General features: G+C 47.0%; 1 protein-coding gene across 8 annotated transcripts in view; it reads right to left on the bottom strand.

Annotated features, from left to right (window-relative positions):
• LOC119139697 (interferon alpha/beta receptor 2-like) overlaps positions 1-19,342 on the bottom strand; it is a 65,751-nt gene that overhangs the window by 45,264 nt on the left and 1,145 nt on the right. For 6 of the 8 annotated variants that reach the window (XM_037280639.1, XM_037280637.1, XM_037280643.1 and 3 more), the window contains 2 exons: positions 15,027-15,156; positions 4,306-4,481 (listed from right to left, as the gene is read on the bottom strand). In XM_037280639.1, coding sequence (XP_037136534.1) covers positions 4,306-4,481; positions 15,027-15,156 — 306 coding nt within the window. Of the gene's footprint in view, positions 1-4,305; positions 4,482-15,026; positions 15,157-19,342 lie in introns of those variants that run through there. The other 2 variants (XM_037280640.1, XM_037280641.1) reach the window with 2 other exon arrangements.

Here is a 19,342-nt window from a genome sequence, read left to right as displayed (position 1 = left end):
CGAGTCGTGATGTTGGTGGAGTGGGTGGTGGTGTTGGTCAATCCCGACTGTACCCGTGCAAACGGCACGCCCCATGGCGGCACACAGCCGAGCCACGACCGGCGAGCTCGCAGCGAGCGGGTGCTCCCCCCGAGGACGCCGGCCAAGTGCCCAGAAAGTTGGGTTGAAGCCGTTTGCCGAGCCAAGAGCGAGCAGCTACAGGCTCAGAGCCGGGAGGTAGGAGGGTCCGGTGGTGGGTTGGCTAGCTGGCTAGCGTAGCTCGTAGTCAGAGGGAGCGGGAACAGAGAGGTGCAAGCAGAGCTCCAGAGATACGCGGTGGGCAGGTGAAAAGGCGAGAAAAAGAAAAGAAAAAACGGGCACACTTAAAAAGGGAAACACAAAACAGACAGGGGACAAACAAATAGCTGACACGGTTCTGGGTAGAAGCGGCAGTCAACAATCCAGAGGCCAGCGTTGCTCTAACCCGGAAGACAAAAAAAAGGGGAGTTTTTATGACAACTAAACGCCTCCTCAACCGATGGTGGGGGAACATGCCGGTCCGACGGGGCAGGCCCAAACGTATTGTGAGGGTCTGCTGGGAACGTCTGGCAGAATCCCCTGTCAGGAAGAGCTTCAACTCCCACCTCCGGCAGAGCTTTTCCCACGTTCCGGAGGAGGTGGGGGACATTGAGTCCAAGTGGACCATGTTCCGCGCCTCCATTGTTGAGGCAGCCGACCGGAGCTGTGGCCGTAAGGTGGTTGGTGCCTGTCGTGGCGGCAATCCCCTAACCCGCTGGTGGATACCGGCGGTAAGGGATGCCGTCAAGCTGAAGAAGGAGTCCTATCGGGCCGTTTTGGCCTGCGGGACTTCGGGGGCAGCTGACAGGTAACGGATGGCCAAGCGGAACGCGGCTTCGGCGGTTGCTGAGGCAAAAAAACGGGCGTGGGAGGAGTTTGGCGAGGCCATGGAGAACGACCTCCGGACGGCTTCGAGGAAATTCTGGTCCACCATCCGGCGTCTCAGGAGGGGGAAGCAATGCACCGTCAACACTGTTTCAAGTGGAGATGGCGTGCTGCTGACCTCGACTCGGGACGTTGTGAGTCGGTGGGGAGAGTACTTCGAAGACCTCCTCAATTCCACCGACAGGCCTTCCATTGTGGAAGCAGGGCCAGGAGACTCTGAGGTGGACTCTCCAATCTCTGGGATCGAAGTCACTGAGGTAGTTAAGAAACTCCTCGGGGGCAAGGCCCCAGGGGTGGATGAGATCCGCCCAGAGTTTTTAAAGGCTCTGGATGTTGTGGGGCTGTCATGGCTGACGCATCTCTACAGCATTGCGTGGACATCGGGGACGGTGCCTCTGGATTGTGCCTGGATGGTCCAGGAGGCATGCTGTTGAGATACCCGAGCCACCTCATCTGGCTCCTCTCAGCATGGAGGAGCAGCGGCTCTACTCCGTGTCTCTCCCGGATGACCGAGCTTCTCACCCTATCTCTAAGGGAGAGCCCAGACACCCTGCGGAGGAAACTCATTTCGGCCGCTTGTATCCGGGATCTCGTTCTTTCGGTAACGACCCATAGCTCGTGACCATAGGTGAGGGTAGGAGCGTACATCGACCGGTAAATTGAGAGCTTTGCCTTTTGGCTCAGCTCTCTCTTTACCACGACGGACCGGTACAGAGTCCGCATTACAGCCGACGCTGCACCGATCCGCCTGTCGATCTCGCGCTCCATCCTGCCCTCATTCGTAAACAAGACCCCAAGATACTTGAACTCCTCCACTTGGGGCAGGATCTCATACCCGATCCGGAGAGGGCATTCCACCCTTTTCTGACCGAGGACCATGGACTCGGATTTGGATGTGCTGACCCTCATCCCGACCGCTTTACACTCGGCTGCGAACCGCTCCAGTGAGAGCTGGAGATCACGGCTTGAAGAAGCCAACAGCACCACGTCGTCTGCAAAAAGCAGAGACGCGATGATGAGGTCCCCAAACCGGACACCCTCAACGCCTCAGCTGCACCTAGAAATTCTGTCCATAAAAATTATGAACAGAATCGGTGACAAAGGGCAGCCTTGGTGGAGTCCAACCCTCACTAGGAACGAATCCGACTTACTGCCGGAAATGCGGACCAAACTCTGGCATCAGTGATACAGGGACCGAACCGCCCTTATCAGTTGGCTCGGCACCCCGTATTCCCGAAGCACCCTCCACAGAACCTCCCGAGGGACACGGACGAACGCCTTCTCCAAGTCCACAAAACACATGTGGACTGGTTGAGCAAACTCCCATGCCCCCTCGAGGATCCTGCCGAGGGTCCACTGTTCCACGGCCAGGACAAAAGCCACACTGCTCCTCCTGAATCCGAGGTTCGACCTGCCGACAGACCCTCCTCTCCAGCACCCCTGAATAGACCTTACCAAGGAGGCTGAGGAGTGTGATTCCCCTGTAATTGGAACACACCCTCCGGTCCCCCTTCTTAAAGAGGGGAACCACCACCCCAGTCTGCCAATCCAGAAGCTTCATCCCCGAAGTCCGCGCAATGTTGTGAGGCGTGTCAGCCATGACAGCCCCACAACATCCAGAGCCTTTAAGAACTCCTGATGGATCGCATCCACCCCTGGGGCCTTGCCACCGAGGAGTTTTTTTAACTACCTCAGTGACTTTAACCCCAGAGATTGGAGAGTCCGCCTCAGAGTCTCCAGGCCCTGCTTCCACAATGGAAGGCGTGTAGGTGGAATTGAGGAGGTCTTCGAAGTATTCTCCCCACCGACTCACGACGTCCCGAGTCGAGGTCAGCAGCACGCCATCTCCACTATAAACAGTGTTGACGGTGCACTGCTTCCCCCTCCTGAGACGCCGGATGTTGGACCAGAATTTCCTCGAAACCGTCCGCAAGTCATTCTCCATGGCCTCGCCAAACTCCTCCCATGCCCGGGTTTTTGCCTCAGCAACCGCCGAAGCCGCGTTCCGCTTGGCCATCCGGTACCTGTCAGCTCCCTCCAGAGTCCCGCAGGCAAAATGGCCCGATAGGACTCCTTCAGCTTGACGGCATCCCTTACCGCCGGTGTCCACCAGCGGGTTCGGGGATTGCCGCCACGACAGGCACCAACGACCTTACAGCCACAGCTCCGGTCGGCTGCCTCAACAATGGAGGCGCGGAACATGGTCCACTCGGACTCAATGTCCCCCGCCTCCTCCGGGACGTGGGAAAAGCTCCACCAGAGGTGGGAGTTGAAGCTCTTCCTGACAGGGGATTCTGCCAGACGTTCCCAGCAGACCCTCACAGTACGTCTGGGCCTGCCAGGTCGGACCGGCATCTTCCCCCACCGTCAGAGCCAACCCACCACTAGGTGGTGATCAGTTGACAGCTCCGCCCCTCTCTTCACCCGAGTGTCCTAAACATGCGGCCGCAAATCTGATGACACGACTACAAAGTCGATCATCAAACTGCGGCCTATGGTGTCCTGGTGCCAAGTGCACACATGGACACCCTTATGCTTGAACATGGTGTTCATTATTGACAATCCGTGTCGAGCACAGAATTCCAATAATAGAATACCGCTTGGGTTCAGATCGGAGGGGCCGTTCCTCCCAATCGCGCCCTTCCAGGTCTCACTGTCATTGCCCACGTGAGCATTGAAGTCACCCAGTAGAACGATGGAGTCCCCAGAAGGAGCGCTCTCCAGCACTTCCTCCAGGTACCCCAAGAAAGGTGGGTGCTCTGAGCTGCTGATTGGAGCATTGACACAAACAACAGTCAGGACCTGTCCCCCCACCCGAAGGCGGAGGGAGGCTACCCTCTTGTTCACCGGGGTTAACCCCAATGTGCAGGCGCCAAGCTGGGGGGCAATAAGTATACTCACACCTGCTCGACACCTCTCACTGTGGGCAACTCCAGAGTGGAAGAGAGTCCAGCCCCTCTCGAGAGGGCTTGTACCGGAACCCAAACTGTGTGTGGCAGCAAGTCCGACTATGTCTAGTCGGAGCTTTTCTGCCTCGCACACCAGCTCGGGCTCCTTTCCAGCCAGTGAGGTGACATTCCATGCCCCAAGAGCCAGCTTCTGCAGCCAGGGATCGGTCCGCCAAGGTCCCTTGCCTTTGGCCGCCGCCCAGCTCACAATGCACTCGACCCCTTTGGCCCCTCCCACATGTTGTGAGCCCATGGAAATGGGGACCCACGTTTCCTTTTCGGGCTGTGCCCGGCCGGGCCCCACGCTTTAGGCCATAATAGGTTAACACATACAAAATGTATTTACCTAATTAGAATAAATAATTAAATAATAATTACATAACTAAATAATTAACAAAAATAAAGTGTCACTCACTGTCTTTGATTGGCTTGAATCCAGGATGCGTCAATGGCCAAGAGGCCTGAGCTCGCAGCTTGGCTGTAACCTGGGTTATGTAGGACTGCCATGGGTCGGAGAAGGCTTCTGTCATGTTACAAACCAATGGGTACTGGACATGCTGACAGGCAGCCACGGGGACCCAGGCAGTTCCCCTACAGGATGAAAATATAGGAATGCAAGCAATCTTTAAGGGAAGCCAAACAGTTTCTATTTTTGGAAAAATTGAGACTAATTGCTCTGTGTATTCAAATTCATGGCGCCGTGCATTAATTTGGCCAATACAAGACGAGAGACATTACCCCAATATTAGCTAACTTACATTGGCTCCCGGTCCATTTAAGATGTGACTTCAAGGTTCTTCTATTAACCTATAAATCATTGCATGGTTTAGCACCTTCATATCTCGTCGACCTAGTTGTTCCTTACGTTCCTTACGTTCCGTCTCGTAACCTCCGCTCGCAAAACACTAGTCTCTTAGTGACCCCGAGGGCCAAAAAACTGTCTGCAGGGTCTAGAGCATTTTCTATTCGGGCTCCAGAGCTTTGGAATGCCCTACTAATGGATATTAGAACTGCTACCTCAGTAGAAACATTTAAGACACGTTGAAAGACACATTTCTATGATATGGCCTTTAATTAACCTGTAGTGGCCGATTCGGCTGGAGTTTGTTTTCGCTCCCCCTCACCCTCCCCCCACCCCTCCCCAGCTGGGGAGGTGGTTAGGTGACACCCAAGCTGACAGCGGCTATCGGGATTCTCGTGGACCAATTTAGTATGAGGGAACTGCAGCTTACCCTCCTCGAAGACACTGCCAGCAAAATCGAGGGCACCTCCGGCAGCTCTTCGCTTTGACTTGGACATCCACTTTTTCATTGATTTTCATATTACGTATTTTATGTGCCCTCTCTGCATCCATTGCAGCCTGGTGATCCTGAAAGGGGATCCTTCGATCTGTGGTCCCTTCTCAAGGTTTCTCATTTTTCCCCTAGTAGGGTTTTTTTGAGTTTTTCCTTGCCCTTTTGGGAGCTTAAGATCAGGGGATGCTTTGAGAATAATTGTCAATTGTTTGTCTATGTGAAACCCTTTGGGACTGCTTGTGATTTAGGGCTATACAAATAAACTTGACTTGACATGAGATTCATCATGTCTTTGTAATATTATAAACAGATTCTGAAATTGTGAAATTTTTAGATGTTACCTGCTGACAGTTTCGACTACGACTCCAGTCTTCTTCAGAGCCGCCATACGGCGTGCTGCTGACGTGTCATTTAACCATTAGCTATGACAGGTCTGCCGAGCCGGCCCCTCAGCCTTTGGTGGTCTTTGGCTTTCATGTAAAATTGACAAGTCCGCCAATGGATAAATGACACATCAGCAGCACGTCGGTTGACGGCTCTGAAGAAGACTGGAGTAGCAGTCGGAACTGTCAGCAGGTAACCTAAAATTTTTATTGTCTGAACAAAAGAATCTGTTTATAAAGAAATAAATGTGATAAAACACTGAATTAATGAAATAATAGCAACCTGACCCCAGATAAGCAAAAGCAAACGTATGTATTGAACATGTGCTCATACTTACTACCGTAATTTTCGGACTATAAGTCGCTCCGGAGTACAAGTCGCATCAGCTATAAAATGCCCAAAAATGTGAAAAAAACATATATAAGTCGCTCCGGAGTATAAGTCGCATTTTGGGGGGCAATTTATTCGACAAAATCCAACACCAAGAACAGTCATGAACGAGCAACAACAGGCTAAACGATAGGTATGCTAACGTGACATAAACACAAACGAAGAGCTGAGAACGGCCCTGACGTAAAATTCAGAGTTATTAAAAAAACTATTACATAAATAACACGTTAATAAAACCATCTGTGTCACTCCAATTCATTAAATCCATCGATCGTCCTTTGTCAACAATGCATGCGCGCCGCTGACGGCGCTTGCACTTCAAAATATTCCACAGGCCCATATAACGATATATAAATTATATATCAAATAACTATTATATTTGAAGACTCCAAATTGTCCATAGGTGTGAGTGCGAGTGCAAATGGTTGTTTGTCTCTGTGTGCCCTGCGATCGGCTGGCAACCGGTTCAGGGTGTCCCCCGCCTACTGCCCGTTGACGGCTGGGATAGGCTCCAGCACTCCCGCGACCCCCGTGGGGACTAAGCGGTTCAGAAAATGGATGGATGGATGGATAACTATTATATAAGAAATAATGTTATCAAACCATCTGTGTCACTCCAAATCATTAAATCTATCGATCGTCCATTGTCAACAACGGGTGCGCGCAGCTGACGGTGCTTGCGCTTCAAAATATTCCACAGGCCCATATAACGATATATAAATTAGATATCAAATAACTATTATATAAGCAATAGTATTATCAAACCATCTGTGCACTCTAAATCATTAAATCCATCGATCAAATTCCTCATCCTTCGTCAACAACGCCGCGCGTGCGCCCAGACGTCAGCCTTGTCGTCATTCCACAGATCTACTATATAACTATATTGTAGCGTTAACAAAGTTCAAGGAAAGACGTGGGTTTGGTAAACGGCTCTTTATTTAACAAAACAAACTTCCAGGCGTGTGGCGGCGTGGACTTCCAGCCACGGAAGTGGAAGAGAGCTCCATAGAATAGGACCGGGCGTGCGTAAAAGCCATGACCGAGCCCCATCCACCGTCCGCGGACAGCCACCCGGCCGAGCGCCGGCCCTCGACTTCCATCCACGGAGGTGAAAGACAGCTCGGTAGAGTAGGACCGGGCGTGCGTAAAAGCATTGTCCGAGCCCCATCCACCGTCCCTGGACAGCCACCCGGCCGAGCGCCGGCCCCCGACTTCAATCCACGGAAGTGAAAGAGAGCTCCGTAGAGTAGGACCGGGCATGGGTAAAAGCCATAATAGTTTTTCAAACCTTCTGTGTCAGTCCAAATCCTTCAAACTCTTCGTCCGCCGTGTCACTTAGAAACAAAGCCGCTAATGATGCCGGTAGTACGTGGGGCCCTTCGTCATCTTTGTCGTCCCGTGATCAATCTTTGTCCTTTATGTAAACAACCGCCGCGCGACGCCGCGTCGCGCTGCTGACGTCACTTGAAATTCAAATTACAGTAATCCCTTGCTACATCGCGGTTCGTTTATCGCGGTTTCACTTTTTTTTTTTTTTTTTAAAGTTTTTTACATTTTTTGAAAAAAAACACATATGTCGCTCCTTATTATAAGTCGCCCCCCCCACCCAAACTATGAAAAAAAACGCGACTTATAGTCTGAAAATTACGGTACTTACTGTAAATATTGTACGATCAATTGCAATCAACTTGGATTGAGCAATAATTGAATATCAGTATAAATTGCAGCAGACACCTGAACAATATCAATAGAAATTGCACTCAATATAATATAAATAAAATAAAATCTAGAAGCAAACCCTGACCCTGAAATTTAGCGTGTTGTAGGAAGAGGCTACAGCAGGGGTGCCCAAACTTTTTCCGCTCGCGAGCTACTTTTGAAATGACCAAGTCACAAAGATATATATATATATATATATATATATATATATGTCATCGTGAAAAAAAAGTCCTACTCCCATTCCCTATGAAAGTGATACTTCTTACTATGGCCAGCTGCCCCACTCATTTTTATACCCTTTCTTAAGTTTAAGAGAAAAAACAGGGTTCTGACAATTGGAGGGAACTCGCGAGCTAGCGTGTTTGTGTTGTTAGCGCCGTTGTTTGTACACGCGTCAAGTGCGAAAAAAATAAAAACATTTTAATATCACGCGATCGACCAATAGTGGCTTGGCGATCGACCAATCGATCGCGATCGACGTATTGGGCACCCCTGGGCTACAGCATGACATTACATTCATGCCATAACTACAAACACCCAAGAGGAAATATGGAACACCTAAAGATCTTATTACCAGCCACTATTTTGAATAGTTTTCTTTTTGATGGCTGTTTTATTTAAGATCAATTAATTGATCTTAAATCAATTGATTTGTTTTTAATTTATCTTTTTTACTTGTTTTTTTATTTTAAATAGGTTTCAAAAAATCAATAATTATCAAGACTCGTGAAATACCGTATTTTTCGGACTATAAGTCGCAGTTTTTTCATAGTTTGGGTGGGGGGGCGACTTATATGTGAAATTATTCACAGATTTTCAAAATTCAAAAATCCGCAATGTAGTGAAACCGCGATAAACAAACCGCAATGTAGCAAGGGATTACTGTAATTTGAACTGCAACTGACGTCAGCGGCGCGGCGCACACGCGGTGTTGTTTACATAAAGGACAAAGGATTAGATCACGGGATTTAATGACTTGGAGTGACAGAGATTGTTTGATAAAATTGTTGTTTATATTTATATGGGCCTGTGGAATAATTTGAACTGCAACTGACGAGTCCGATGTCAGCGGCGCAGCGCACACGCGGCGTTGTTTACAGAAGATTTTGATTGAAGGATTTAATGATTTTGAGTGACTGTCAAACCTGCACTTTTTATTAAAGTGACCGGCTTCCCATTAAAGGGTTCGATAAGCCGGGGTGAAGGGACTCGTACGTCTCTGACCACCTGAGTTAAATTAATTCTAAAAGAATAAATATAATCTCTTTATGACGCCAATCCCTCTGAAGTCAAACGACGCTCGTGCTGAGTAATTTAAATTTGAGGCACGTCGTCAGAATAACCGCGCCATAATGATGGCTCCGTTCAGTTGTTTGAGGCTTTTGCTATGTTACGGATATTTTTAGATGTCTTTGTTAAGACCTCACGGATTCGTTGATTTACTAGAGCGCACTCGCCCTAGCTGAGCTCAAGATAACAACTTCGAACCAGATCTGACAATTCCTGATGTTAAGATTAAAGCTGTCTTCACTTTAAAAAGAATTGACCGGATTTAAAGAATGACTATGATAGGGAAATAAAGAAATTTTAAAGTTCTAATTGCTGCATATAAAACCATGCTCAACATAGTTAATACGAAATAATCGATAACCGAAGTAAGGATTAAGAAGAGATTTAATGAATAAGCAAGAAAAAGAATTACAAGTCGAAAAAAACAACACTCACCCACTCAGAACAAAAGAGGAGACTAAAGGTCTAAAATCCTATTTGGTTGAACAAGTCGAGTGATCGGCTCTCCTTTGTTCCAAAATCCGAATTCTGTTTAAAAAAGAGGAAAGGTCTCGCCAAAGGTCTTAGCCAAAGCCGTAAAATTAGCGTCTTCCCCTTTCTGCCCGAAGCGGCTGTCTCCTCTGCCTTCCACGAAGCTTAAAATTTGACAAAGTCCAATTCGAAGCTTAAAATTTGACAAAGTCCAATTCGAAGACTCTGGAAATTCATCTAAATAGATTTTTGTTCAATCTCAAAAAGAATGGAAATACCGTCTTCGTCTAAACGGCGTTCTTTACACCGGGCAGCGTCACGGCCATCGCCCTGACGAGGAAGAAGCGCCCCGCTCTGTGTCAGGGCTACATATTTATAGGCTTCTGGCATTATCTCATCGGATTATGTAGATGAAAGGTCAGAATCCCTGCACCAGGTCAGCGGAAACCACTGGTTGTCTTGGCAACCTTGCTTAAAGCAGCAACCACTGCGCATGACTGCACTTGCAGCTGTTTCCTGTTTTGCTCGAACAGACATGAACGAGCAACAACAGGCTAAACGAGACGGTATGCTAACGTGACATAAACACAAACAAAGAGCTGAGAACGGGCCTGACGTAACATTCAGTTATTCAAATAACTATTACATAAATAACACGTTTATAAAACCATCTGTCACTCCAATTCATTAAATCCATCGATTGTCCTTTATGTCAACAATGCCGGCCAGGTGCGCGCCGTTGTCGGCGCTTGCACTTCAAAATATTCCACAGGCCCATATAACGATATATAAATTATATATCAAATACCGTTTTTTTCCGTGTATAATACGCAAAATTTAACTAATTTATTGTCCTAAAATCTGGGGTGCGCATTATACATGGGTACAATTTTTTTTAAATTTTTATTTTTTTTAATTTTATTTATTTATTTTTTTTTTTTTTTAAGAAAATCATGGTACTGGTACGAGTATTGATTTATGTATTGTTCTCTTCTTGTCATGTTGTGAAAGAATGTGGGTTGAATAAATACCGAAAGAACAATAGTATGTTTGTACTGTGCTCCGGTCATTTCGTCAAAGAAGGGATAATAGTCCTCTTCTCTTCTTGACTGACAATGAATGTGATAGTTTAATACAATCAGCAAATAACAAAATGCGTATTACAGGTAATATTTTATTTCACAACACTTTGCCTTGTTCCTTTCGTCTCTGCTGTTCACTTCAAACACGCTCCATACGAACGCAATGCTCTCGTATCAGACGCTTGCTCGATCACCTGCTCGTTTGCTGTCACAATGTACCCTACACAAATCCGAAACATTTGTTGCGGCTCCGAGTCACGACGAGGGGCAAGTTTTGGTTTCCAAGGGTGTTTTTATTCCTCTTCAACGTCTCTCCCATACAGAGCCGCCTTTTTCACGTCCGCACGTCACTTTCCTCTCTTTTCATCTGATCGCGGTGGTGCCTTTACGGGCAGTCGGAGAAATCAACGCCAACAAAAACAAATACATCCAGCCTAGTTAAGACCATACCAAAGACTATAAAAATGGGACCCATTGCCTCCCTGCGTGTGTGACGATCATTGGGACTTAAAAAAAAAAAAAAAAAAAAATTGGGTGCGTATTATACATGGGTACAGGCTTTTTTCCAGCATCAACATGCCATTGTTAGGGTGCGTATTATAAATGGGGGCGCATTATACACGGAAAAAAACGGTAACTATTATATAAGCAATAATATTATCAAACCATCTGTGTCACTACAAATCATTAAATCCATCGATCGTCCTTTATGTCAACAATGCCGGCCGGGTGCGCACCGCTGACGGCGCTTGCACTTCAAAATATTCCACAGGCCCATATAACGATATATAAATTATATACCAAATAACTATTATACAAGCAATAATATTATCAACCCATGTGTCACTCCAAATCATTAAATCCATCGATCGAATTCCTCGTCCTTTGTCAACGCCGCGCGTGCGCCCTGACGTCAGCCTCGTCGTTATTCCTATACTATATTGTAGCGTTAAGAAAGTACAAGGAAAGACGTGGGTTTGGTAAACGGCTCTTTATTTAACAAAACAAGAGTTCAACGAGCCAATTACTACTGAACTGTAACGATAAAAACATATACAAGTTGCTACACGAAATAAAATATATCAAATAACTATAACATAAATAGTTCACCGTGGACTTCCAGGCGTGTGGCGGCGTGGACTTCCATCCCCGGAGGTGGCACTTCCAGCCATGGAGGTGGAAGAGAGCTCCATAGAATAGGACCGGGCGTGCGTAAAAGCCATGTCCGAGCCCCATCCGCCGTCCTCGGACAGCCACCCGGCCGAGCGCCGGCCCCCGACTTCCATCCACGGAGGTAAAACAGAGCTCTGTAGAGTAGGACCGGGCATGCGTAGAAGCCACGTCCGAGCCCCATCCACCGTCCCCGGACAGCCACCCGGCCGAGCGCCGGCCCCCGACTTCCATCCACGGAGGTGAAAGATTCCTCCGTAGAGTAGGACCGGGCGTGCGTAAAAGCCATAATAGTTTATCAAACCTTCTGTGTCACTCCAAATCATTAAATCCTTCAAACTCTTCGTTCTCCGTGTCACTTACAAACAAAGCTGCTAATGATCCCGGTAGTACGCGGGGCCCTTCGTCATCTTCGTCATCCCGTGATCGAATCTTTGTCCTTTATGTAAACCAACGCCGCGCAGCTGACGTCACTTGAAATTCAAATTACAGTAATCCCTTGCTACATCGGGGTTCGTTTATCGCGGTTTCACTTTTTTTTTTTTTTTTTTTTTTAATTTTGAAAATGTGGAAAAATTCACAAATAAGTCGCTCCTCAGTATAAGTCGCCCCCCCCACCCAAACTATGAAAAAAAACGCGATTTATAGTCCGAAAAATACGGTACATAAAGGACGATCAATGGATTTAATGATTTGCAGTGACACAGATGGTTTGATAATATTGTTGTTTATATATGTAATAGTTATTAGATATATAATTTATATATATCGTGATATGGGCCTGTGGAATAATTTGAACTGCAACTGACGACGAGTCCGACGTCAGCAGCGCGGCGCACACGTGGCATTGCTTACATAAAGGACGATTGATGGATTTAATGATTTGGAGTGACACAGATGGTTTGATAAAGGCAGAGGCGTAGCCAAGCCGGGGCGGCGCCCCGGTTAGGACTCCCTGCGCCCCGGTTGAAAAAAATCGAGCTTTTTCGATTCTTCATCTTCATGCCGTTTTTTTCTTTCGGTCTTGCGCGAATGTGCTTGCGCTATTCTATGTGCGCGATGTTATCTATTCACCGTTTGCCTCCCGGACCCGGATGTTGTTTTAGCGATCAGCGAACGGCGTGGGTGATGTTCGATTTTTTTTCCTGTGGGCGTGCGCCCCTACTGGAAAAGTTCCTGGCTACGCCTCTGGATAAAGGTGTTATTTTTGTTATAGTTATTTGGATAACTGTTAATGTTACGTCTGGCCCGTTCTCAGCTCTTCGTTTGTGTTTGTGTCACGTTAGCATACCGTATCGTTTAGCTTGTTGTTGCTCGTTCATGTCTGTTCTTGGTGTTGGATTTTGTCGAATAAATTTCCCCCAAAATGCGATTTATACTCCGGTGCGACTTATATATGTTTTTTTCACTTTATTGTGCATTTCATGGCTGATGCGACGTATATTCCGGAGCGACTTTTAGTCCGAAAAATACGGTACGTACAATGTGATTTGCGCAGTCCTACTAAGCACATTTTGTGTAAAAAGATGTTTATTTAATCTTTGAATTGACAAGTTAATTTGACGTTTTCATAGTTGTGCTGCCCTCTTTTATGAGGTTAATTATTAAATTTTAAAATGAAATTACCGTATTTTTCGGACTGAAAGTCGCTCCGGAATATACGTCGCATCAGCCATAAAATGCACTATAAAGTGAAATAAAACATATATAAGTCGCACCGGTGTATAAATCTCATTTTGGGGGAAATGTATTCGACAAAATCCAACACCAAGAACAGACATGAACGAGCAACAACAGGCTAAACGATACGGTATGCTAAGGTGACATAAACACAAAAGAAGAGCTGAGAACGGGCCTGACGTAACATTAACAGTTATTCAAATAACTATAACATAAATAACACCTTTATCAAACCATCTGTGTCACTCCAAATCATTAAATCCATTGATCGTCCTTTATGTAAACAATGCCGCGTGTGCGCCGCGCCGCTGACGTCGGACTCGTCGTTAGTTGCAGTTCAAATTATTCCACAGGCCCATATAACGATGTACAGTGGAGCTTCGGTTTTCGAACGTCCCGGTTCTCGAACAAATCGGTATTTGAACAAAAAATTCGAGATTTTTTTGCTTCGGCTGTCGGACGAAATTCGGTTGTCGAACCTTGCGAGATGAGCCGAGAGGACCCACTTGCCAACTGACTCCGTTCGTTATTACATTTTCGTTACTCTGAGGATTGCATCAACTCTAATCATGCCTCCAAAGGAAGCAAGTGGGAGCAGTAAAGCCATCCTAAAACACAAAGACGCTCCTAAAGCAATGCAACAGTGAGCGTCCGGCGCGCTGCGGTTGGGCGATCGGACCAAATCAAGCTCCCTGCGCACTGAGGTCCACTTAAATTTTGTAAGGTACATCAGGACTTTAAAAATATTTTCTAAATTTCAGCGACGTTTTTTTTTTTATTGGAACGTATTAAATTTTTTGCCATTATTTGCAATGGGAAAACATGATACAGAATTCGAACAATTCACTTCTCAAACAGCCTTCCGGAACAGATTGTGGTCGAAAACCGAGGCTCCACTGTATATTTTATATATCAAATAACTATTATATAAACAACAATATTATCAAACCATCTGTGTCACTCCAAATCATTAAATCATCAATCAAAATCTTCATCCTTTATGTAAACAACGCCGCGTGCGCGCTGCGCCGCTGACGTCGGACTCGTCATCAGTTGCAGTTCAAATTATTGCACAGGCCCATATAATTATAAACAACAATTTTATCAAACAATCTGTCATTCCAAGTCATTAAATCCCGTGATCGAATCCTTTGTCTTTTATGTACACAACGCCGCGTGTGCGCCGCGCCACAGTTGCAGTTCAAATTACAGTAATCCCTTGCTACATCGTGGTTCATTTGTCGCGGTTTCACTACATTGCGGATTTTTGAATTTTGAAAATTTGTGAACAATTTCACATATAAGTCGCTCCTGAGTATAAGTCGCCCCCCCACCCAAACTATGGAAAAAAACACGACTTATAGTCTGAAAAATACGGTGGTCCTTTTTTTAAAAGAGTAAAATGATTCAATATATATATTGACAGATATAAAATATTTAAATCATCACATACTTTTCAATCATGTTGCAGAGCCCGATTGTCAACAGTTTGAGTTCTAGAACTAATGGTATCTAACTAATGTTTTGAAAGACTGGTTGCATCAAGGTACCACTCACTGTACAGTACTTAATACCCATGAAGCTCGAATAGATCTGTGATTCATGTCACTGAACTAAAATATTACATTAAAATAAACAATGAAGAAACTCACATATCTGTACTGATGCGGATTTGATAATAAATATCCGCAGGTCTGCCTGGTCCATGTTCCCATGTTAACATATGAAGGAAATTAGTGGAGGTGATTGCCACGTTGACTGGTTGGGGAAGTTCACTCAAAGCTGAAAAATAAGAATAATAAAAAATTATTGTGTAATTTATTGCATATAAACATGTCTAAGCGTTCCTGATCTCTTTGCAAGTGAAATATTTAAGTCCTTTTTAAATGTAGCAAACGCCCCTGTGCTCTTTTGACAGCCGAGCAACTTGGTTTATAAATTGCAACTCTGCTTGGTCAAAAAGCAAATGAAAAACAAAATACATAACTTTCATGTATTATGGTAACTATAAGTGACAAACGTTTGAGTCAAATCCAGGAATGCAATGATCCCTCATTTAACATGGGAGATGCGTTCCAGAACCATTCATAAAAAACAAAAATCCGCCAAGTTGAAACGGTATATGTATTATTTAGAAATTTAAACACCATTGTATTGAAATTTCCAACGTAGAAACGGTATATGTATTATTTAGAAATGTATACACCATTGTATTGAAATTTCCAACGCATAGTGTTTCTTGTTGGCCACGAGAGAGCATGGATGTTTTGCGAGTCATTTAGAAGAGTGGTTTTCCTTGCCAGGCAATACAAAGTGTGTACCTTCCGAATTACCACACTACACTAACCCAGAGGGACATCATGCATAGCGAATCCAAAGTGAGTCACGGTTGCAATGAATCGCCTGTAGCATTGTGGTCCAGTACACAATATTAAAGCTTTTTAAACCCTCCCCAATACAGTACATATACCTTTTCTATTGCCTTAACAACCATTCCCATACTGTTCTGTAGATATATTGTACCTTTACAGTAAATAAAATAACACGTGATATTGTCACGTGTCCTGACTTCTTCTGCACCAGGTGATGCTTCTTCCCTCGCGTGTGGCCGCCTTCTGCGTTTGAACTCAAGTCATGTCCGCAGAGGCACACCCTGCACCATCAGCGTGTATTTAAACACCGTTCTCCCATCACTTATAAACCCTACAAAGTAGCGCCTCTGCGATACTTGAAACGCGAAGTGGTGAGGGATTACTGTCATGCAGTGAATATGTTACAAATTACAATTAGGACTAATGTGATATTTCATAGGCTGTAGACAATGTGTCTAATGTGACGTCATGATGGCGCCGCGGATGGCCGCCACGGTGAGTCGCTCTCTGTTTCTTTGTCTTATTTTGTGTGTTTTCTGTGTCCTCTGCTGTCCATCCCGGATCACTTTTACCAGAGAAGCGCTGTTAAACATCCGACAGTCTTCTTCTGGTATTTTCTCTCCTGTTCTCTCTGATTCAGACAGTTTTTCGGAGATTTTAGCCGGAGCGGCGGTGCTATACAAGCTAGCGCGACGACGGCGACGCGGAAAACGAGCCGGAGCCCTCGTAAAGCTGAGGCAGAGAGGGTTCCGTTCTGCCCTACCGTCAATTCATCTGGCGAATGTCCGCTCCCTGGCGAACAAGATGGACGAACTGCTGCTCCTCACTTCAAGGAACACGGACTTCAGCAGATCAGCCGCGCTGTTTTTTGTTGAAACGTGGCTTAGCGAACGAACCCCCCACCACGCCGTGGAGTTAGCTGGGTTTCGGCTAACGCGTGCAGATCGCAGCGCGGAGCTCTCCGGAAAATCAAAGGGAGGTGGTCTCTGTTTCTACATTAATGAACGTTGGTGTACTGATGTCACGGTGTTGAAAGAGTTTTGCAGCCCTCTCCTAGAAACACTTTTCATAAACTGCCGGCCGTTCTATTCACCACGGGAGTTCTCCTCGATCGTCATGGCGGCTGTTTACATTCCACCACACGCACGTGCGAGTGAAGCCAGGCAGATGCTGGCTGACCAGGTGACAGACATGGATAAACTTCTACCAAATTCACTAATCATTGTTCTGGGTGATCTTAACAGGGGGAACCTCGCACACGAACTCCCCAGATACAGACAGCACATAACGTGTCCCACCAGAGGGACACAGACACTGGACCACTGCTACACCATAATTAAGGATGCATACCACTCTGTGGCTCGTGCAGCTTTAGGACTCTCAGACCACTGTCTAGTTCATCTGATTCCGGCCTACAGGCAGAAACTAAAAACTTCGAAGCCTGTGGTGAAGACTGTGAGGAAGTGGACAGTGGAGTCAAGGCAGGACCTCCAAGCCTGCTTTGACTGCACCGATTGGGGAGTTTTTGAAGCTGCAACTTCAGACCTGCATGAACTCACTGACACATCATACATCAGTTTTTGCGAGGATCTGTGTGTGCAGACTAAGACCTTCTGCATGTACAACAACGACAAACCTTGGTTTACACCGAACCTCAGGAGGCTGCGCAAAGTCAAGGAGGAGGCCTACAGGAGCGGCGACCGGGACCTGTTCAAGCAGACCAGAAACACACTGAACCGAGAGGTCAGTTGAGCCAGGAGGTGTTACGGGGAGAGCCTGGAGAGACACCTCTCTGCCAGTCCTGATCCCTCAACAGTGTGGAAAGGTCTGCAGAGCATCACGGGCTTCAAGAAACAAACCCCCCGTCCTGTGGAGAGCCCAAGGCTTGCTAACCAGCTAAACAGGTTCTACTGCAGGTTTGATCGGTCCTCCCACACAACGGGACCTCCTGCAGCACAATCTACATACTCACCTCCCCCCACAACTGCGCTGTCCACACCTCCATCACCGTTGTCACCCACTCTCTCTCTTGCAGAGGCCGCGCCCGCACTCCAGATCCGCGAGGAGGAAGTGCGCCAGATGTTCCGGAGACAAAAGATCAGGAAGGCACCGGGCCCAGACGGCGTGTCACCTTCCTGCTTGAAAGTCTGCGCTAAGCAGCTGGCGCCCACCTTTGCACAGATCTTCAACCGTTCCCTGGAGCTGTGTGAGGTGCCCTCGTGCTTCAAGAGCTCCACCATCGTTCCAGTGCCCAAGAAGCCCGCCATCACAGGTTTGAATGACTATAGACCTGTCGCACTGACATCTGTGGTCATGAAATCTTTCGAGAGGTTAGTGCTGAACCACCTGAAGGATGTCACGGGCCCCCTGCTTGACCCCCTCCAGTTTGCCTACCGGGCAAACAGGTCGGTGGATGATGCGGTCAACATGGGACTGCACTACATCCTGCACCACCTGGACACCCCAGGAACATAGGCCAGGATCCTGTTTGTGGACATCAGCTCAGCGTTCAACACCATCGCTCCTGACATCCCCCAACAGAAGCTCATCCAGCTCGCGGTGCCTGCCTCCACCTGTCAGTGGATCACCAGCTTCCTGACCAACAGGAGACAGCGTGTGAGGCTGGGGAGCATCACATCTGACACCCGGACCACCAATACTGGAGCCCCTCAGGGGGACGTCCTCTCCCCACTGCTCTTCTCTCTCTACACCAACGATTTCTCCTCAGGTGACTCTACTGTGAAGCTCCTGAAGTATGCAGACGACACCACTCTCATCGGACTGATCCAGGACGGTGATGAGACTGCGTACAGACAGGAGGTGGAGCGGCTGGTCCACTGGTGCAGCCAAAACCACCTGGAACTGAACCCGCTCAAGACCGTGGAGATGACAGTGGACTTCAGGCGAGACCCTTCACCACGTTCACCCCTCACTATCCGCAGTAATACTATTCTCTCCACAGACACCTTCAAGTTCCTGGGAACCACAATCTCTCGGGACCTGAAATGGACCGGCCACATAGACTCTGTCCGGAAGAAGGCCCAGCAGAGGCTGTACTTCCTAAGACAGCTCAAGAGGTTCAACCTGCCGCGGGAGCTGCTGAAGACCTTCTACACTGCCATCATCCAGTCTGTCCTCTGCACCTCCATTACTGTCTGGTTTGGATCAGTCTCCAAACAAGACAAGCACGGACTGCAACGGACAATCAGGACTGCAGAAAAGATAATTGGAATCAACCTCCCATCTAGCCAAGACTTGTACCTGTCCAGGACCAGGAAACGTGCAAGTAACATCTCTACAGACCCTTCTCACCCAGGTTGCAGTCTGTTTGAACTACTCCCCTCCGGACGGCGTTATAGAGCTCTGTACGCCAAAACCAGCAGACACAGAGACAGCTTCTTCCCCCAGGCTGTTGCTCTGATGAACTCACACCACTCTTAGAGTCTCAGAGTCATTACTGTGCAATAACATCCTGCTCTCCACACTTTTTTTGGATTGTCTACATTGTTTGTACTATGTGTCCTCTCTGCATCCATTGCAGCCTGGTCATCCTGGAAGAGGGACCCTCCCATCTGTGGTCTCTTCTCAAGATTTCT

The sequence above is a fragment of the Syngnathus acus genome, chromosome 21, assembly GCF_901709675.1.
Source record: "Syngnathus acus chromosome 21, fSynAcu1.2, whole genome shotgun sequence".
NCBI lineage: Eukaryota > Metazoa > Chordata > Actinopteri > Syngnathiformes > Syngnathidae > Syngnathus > Syngnathus acus.
This window is presented reverse-complemented; position numbering and strand designations above follow the sequence as displayed.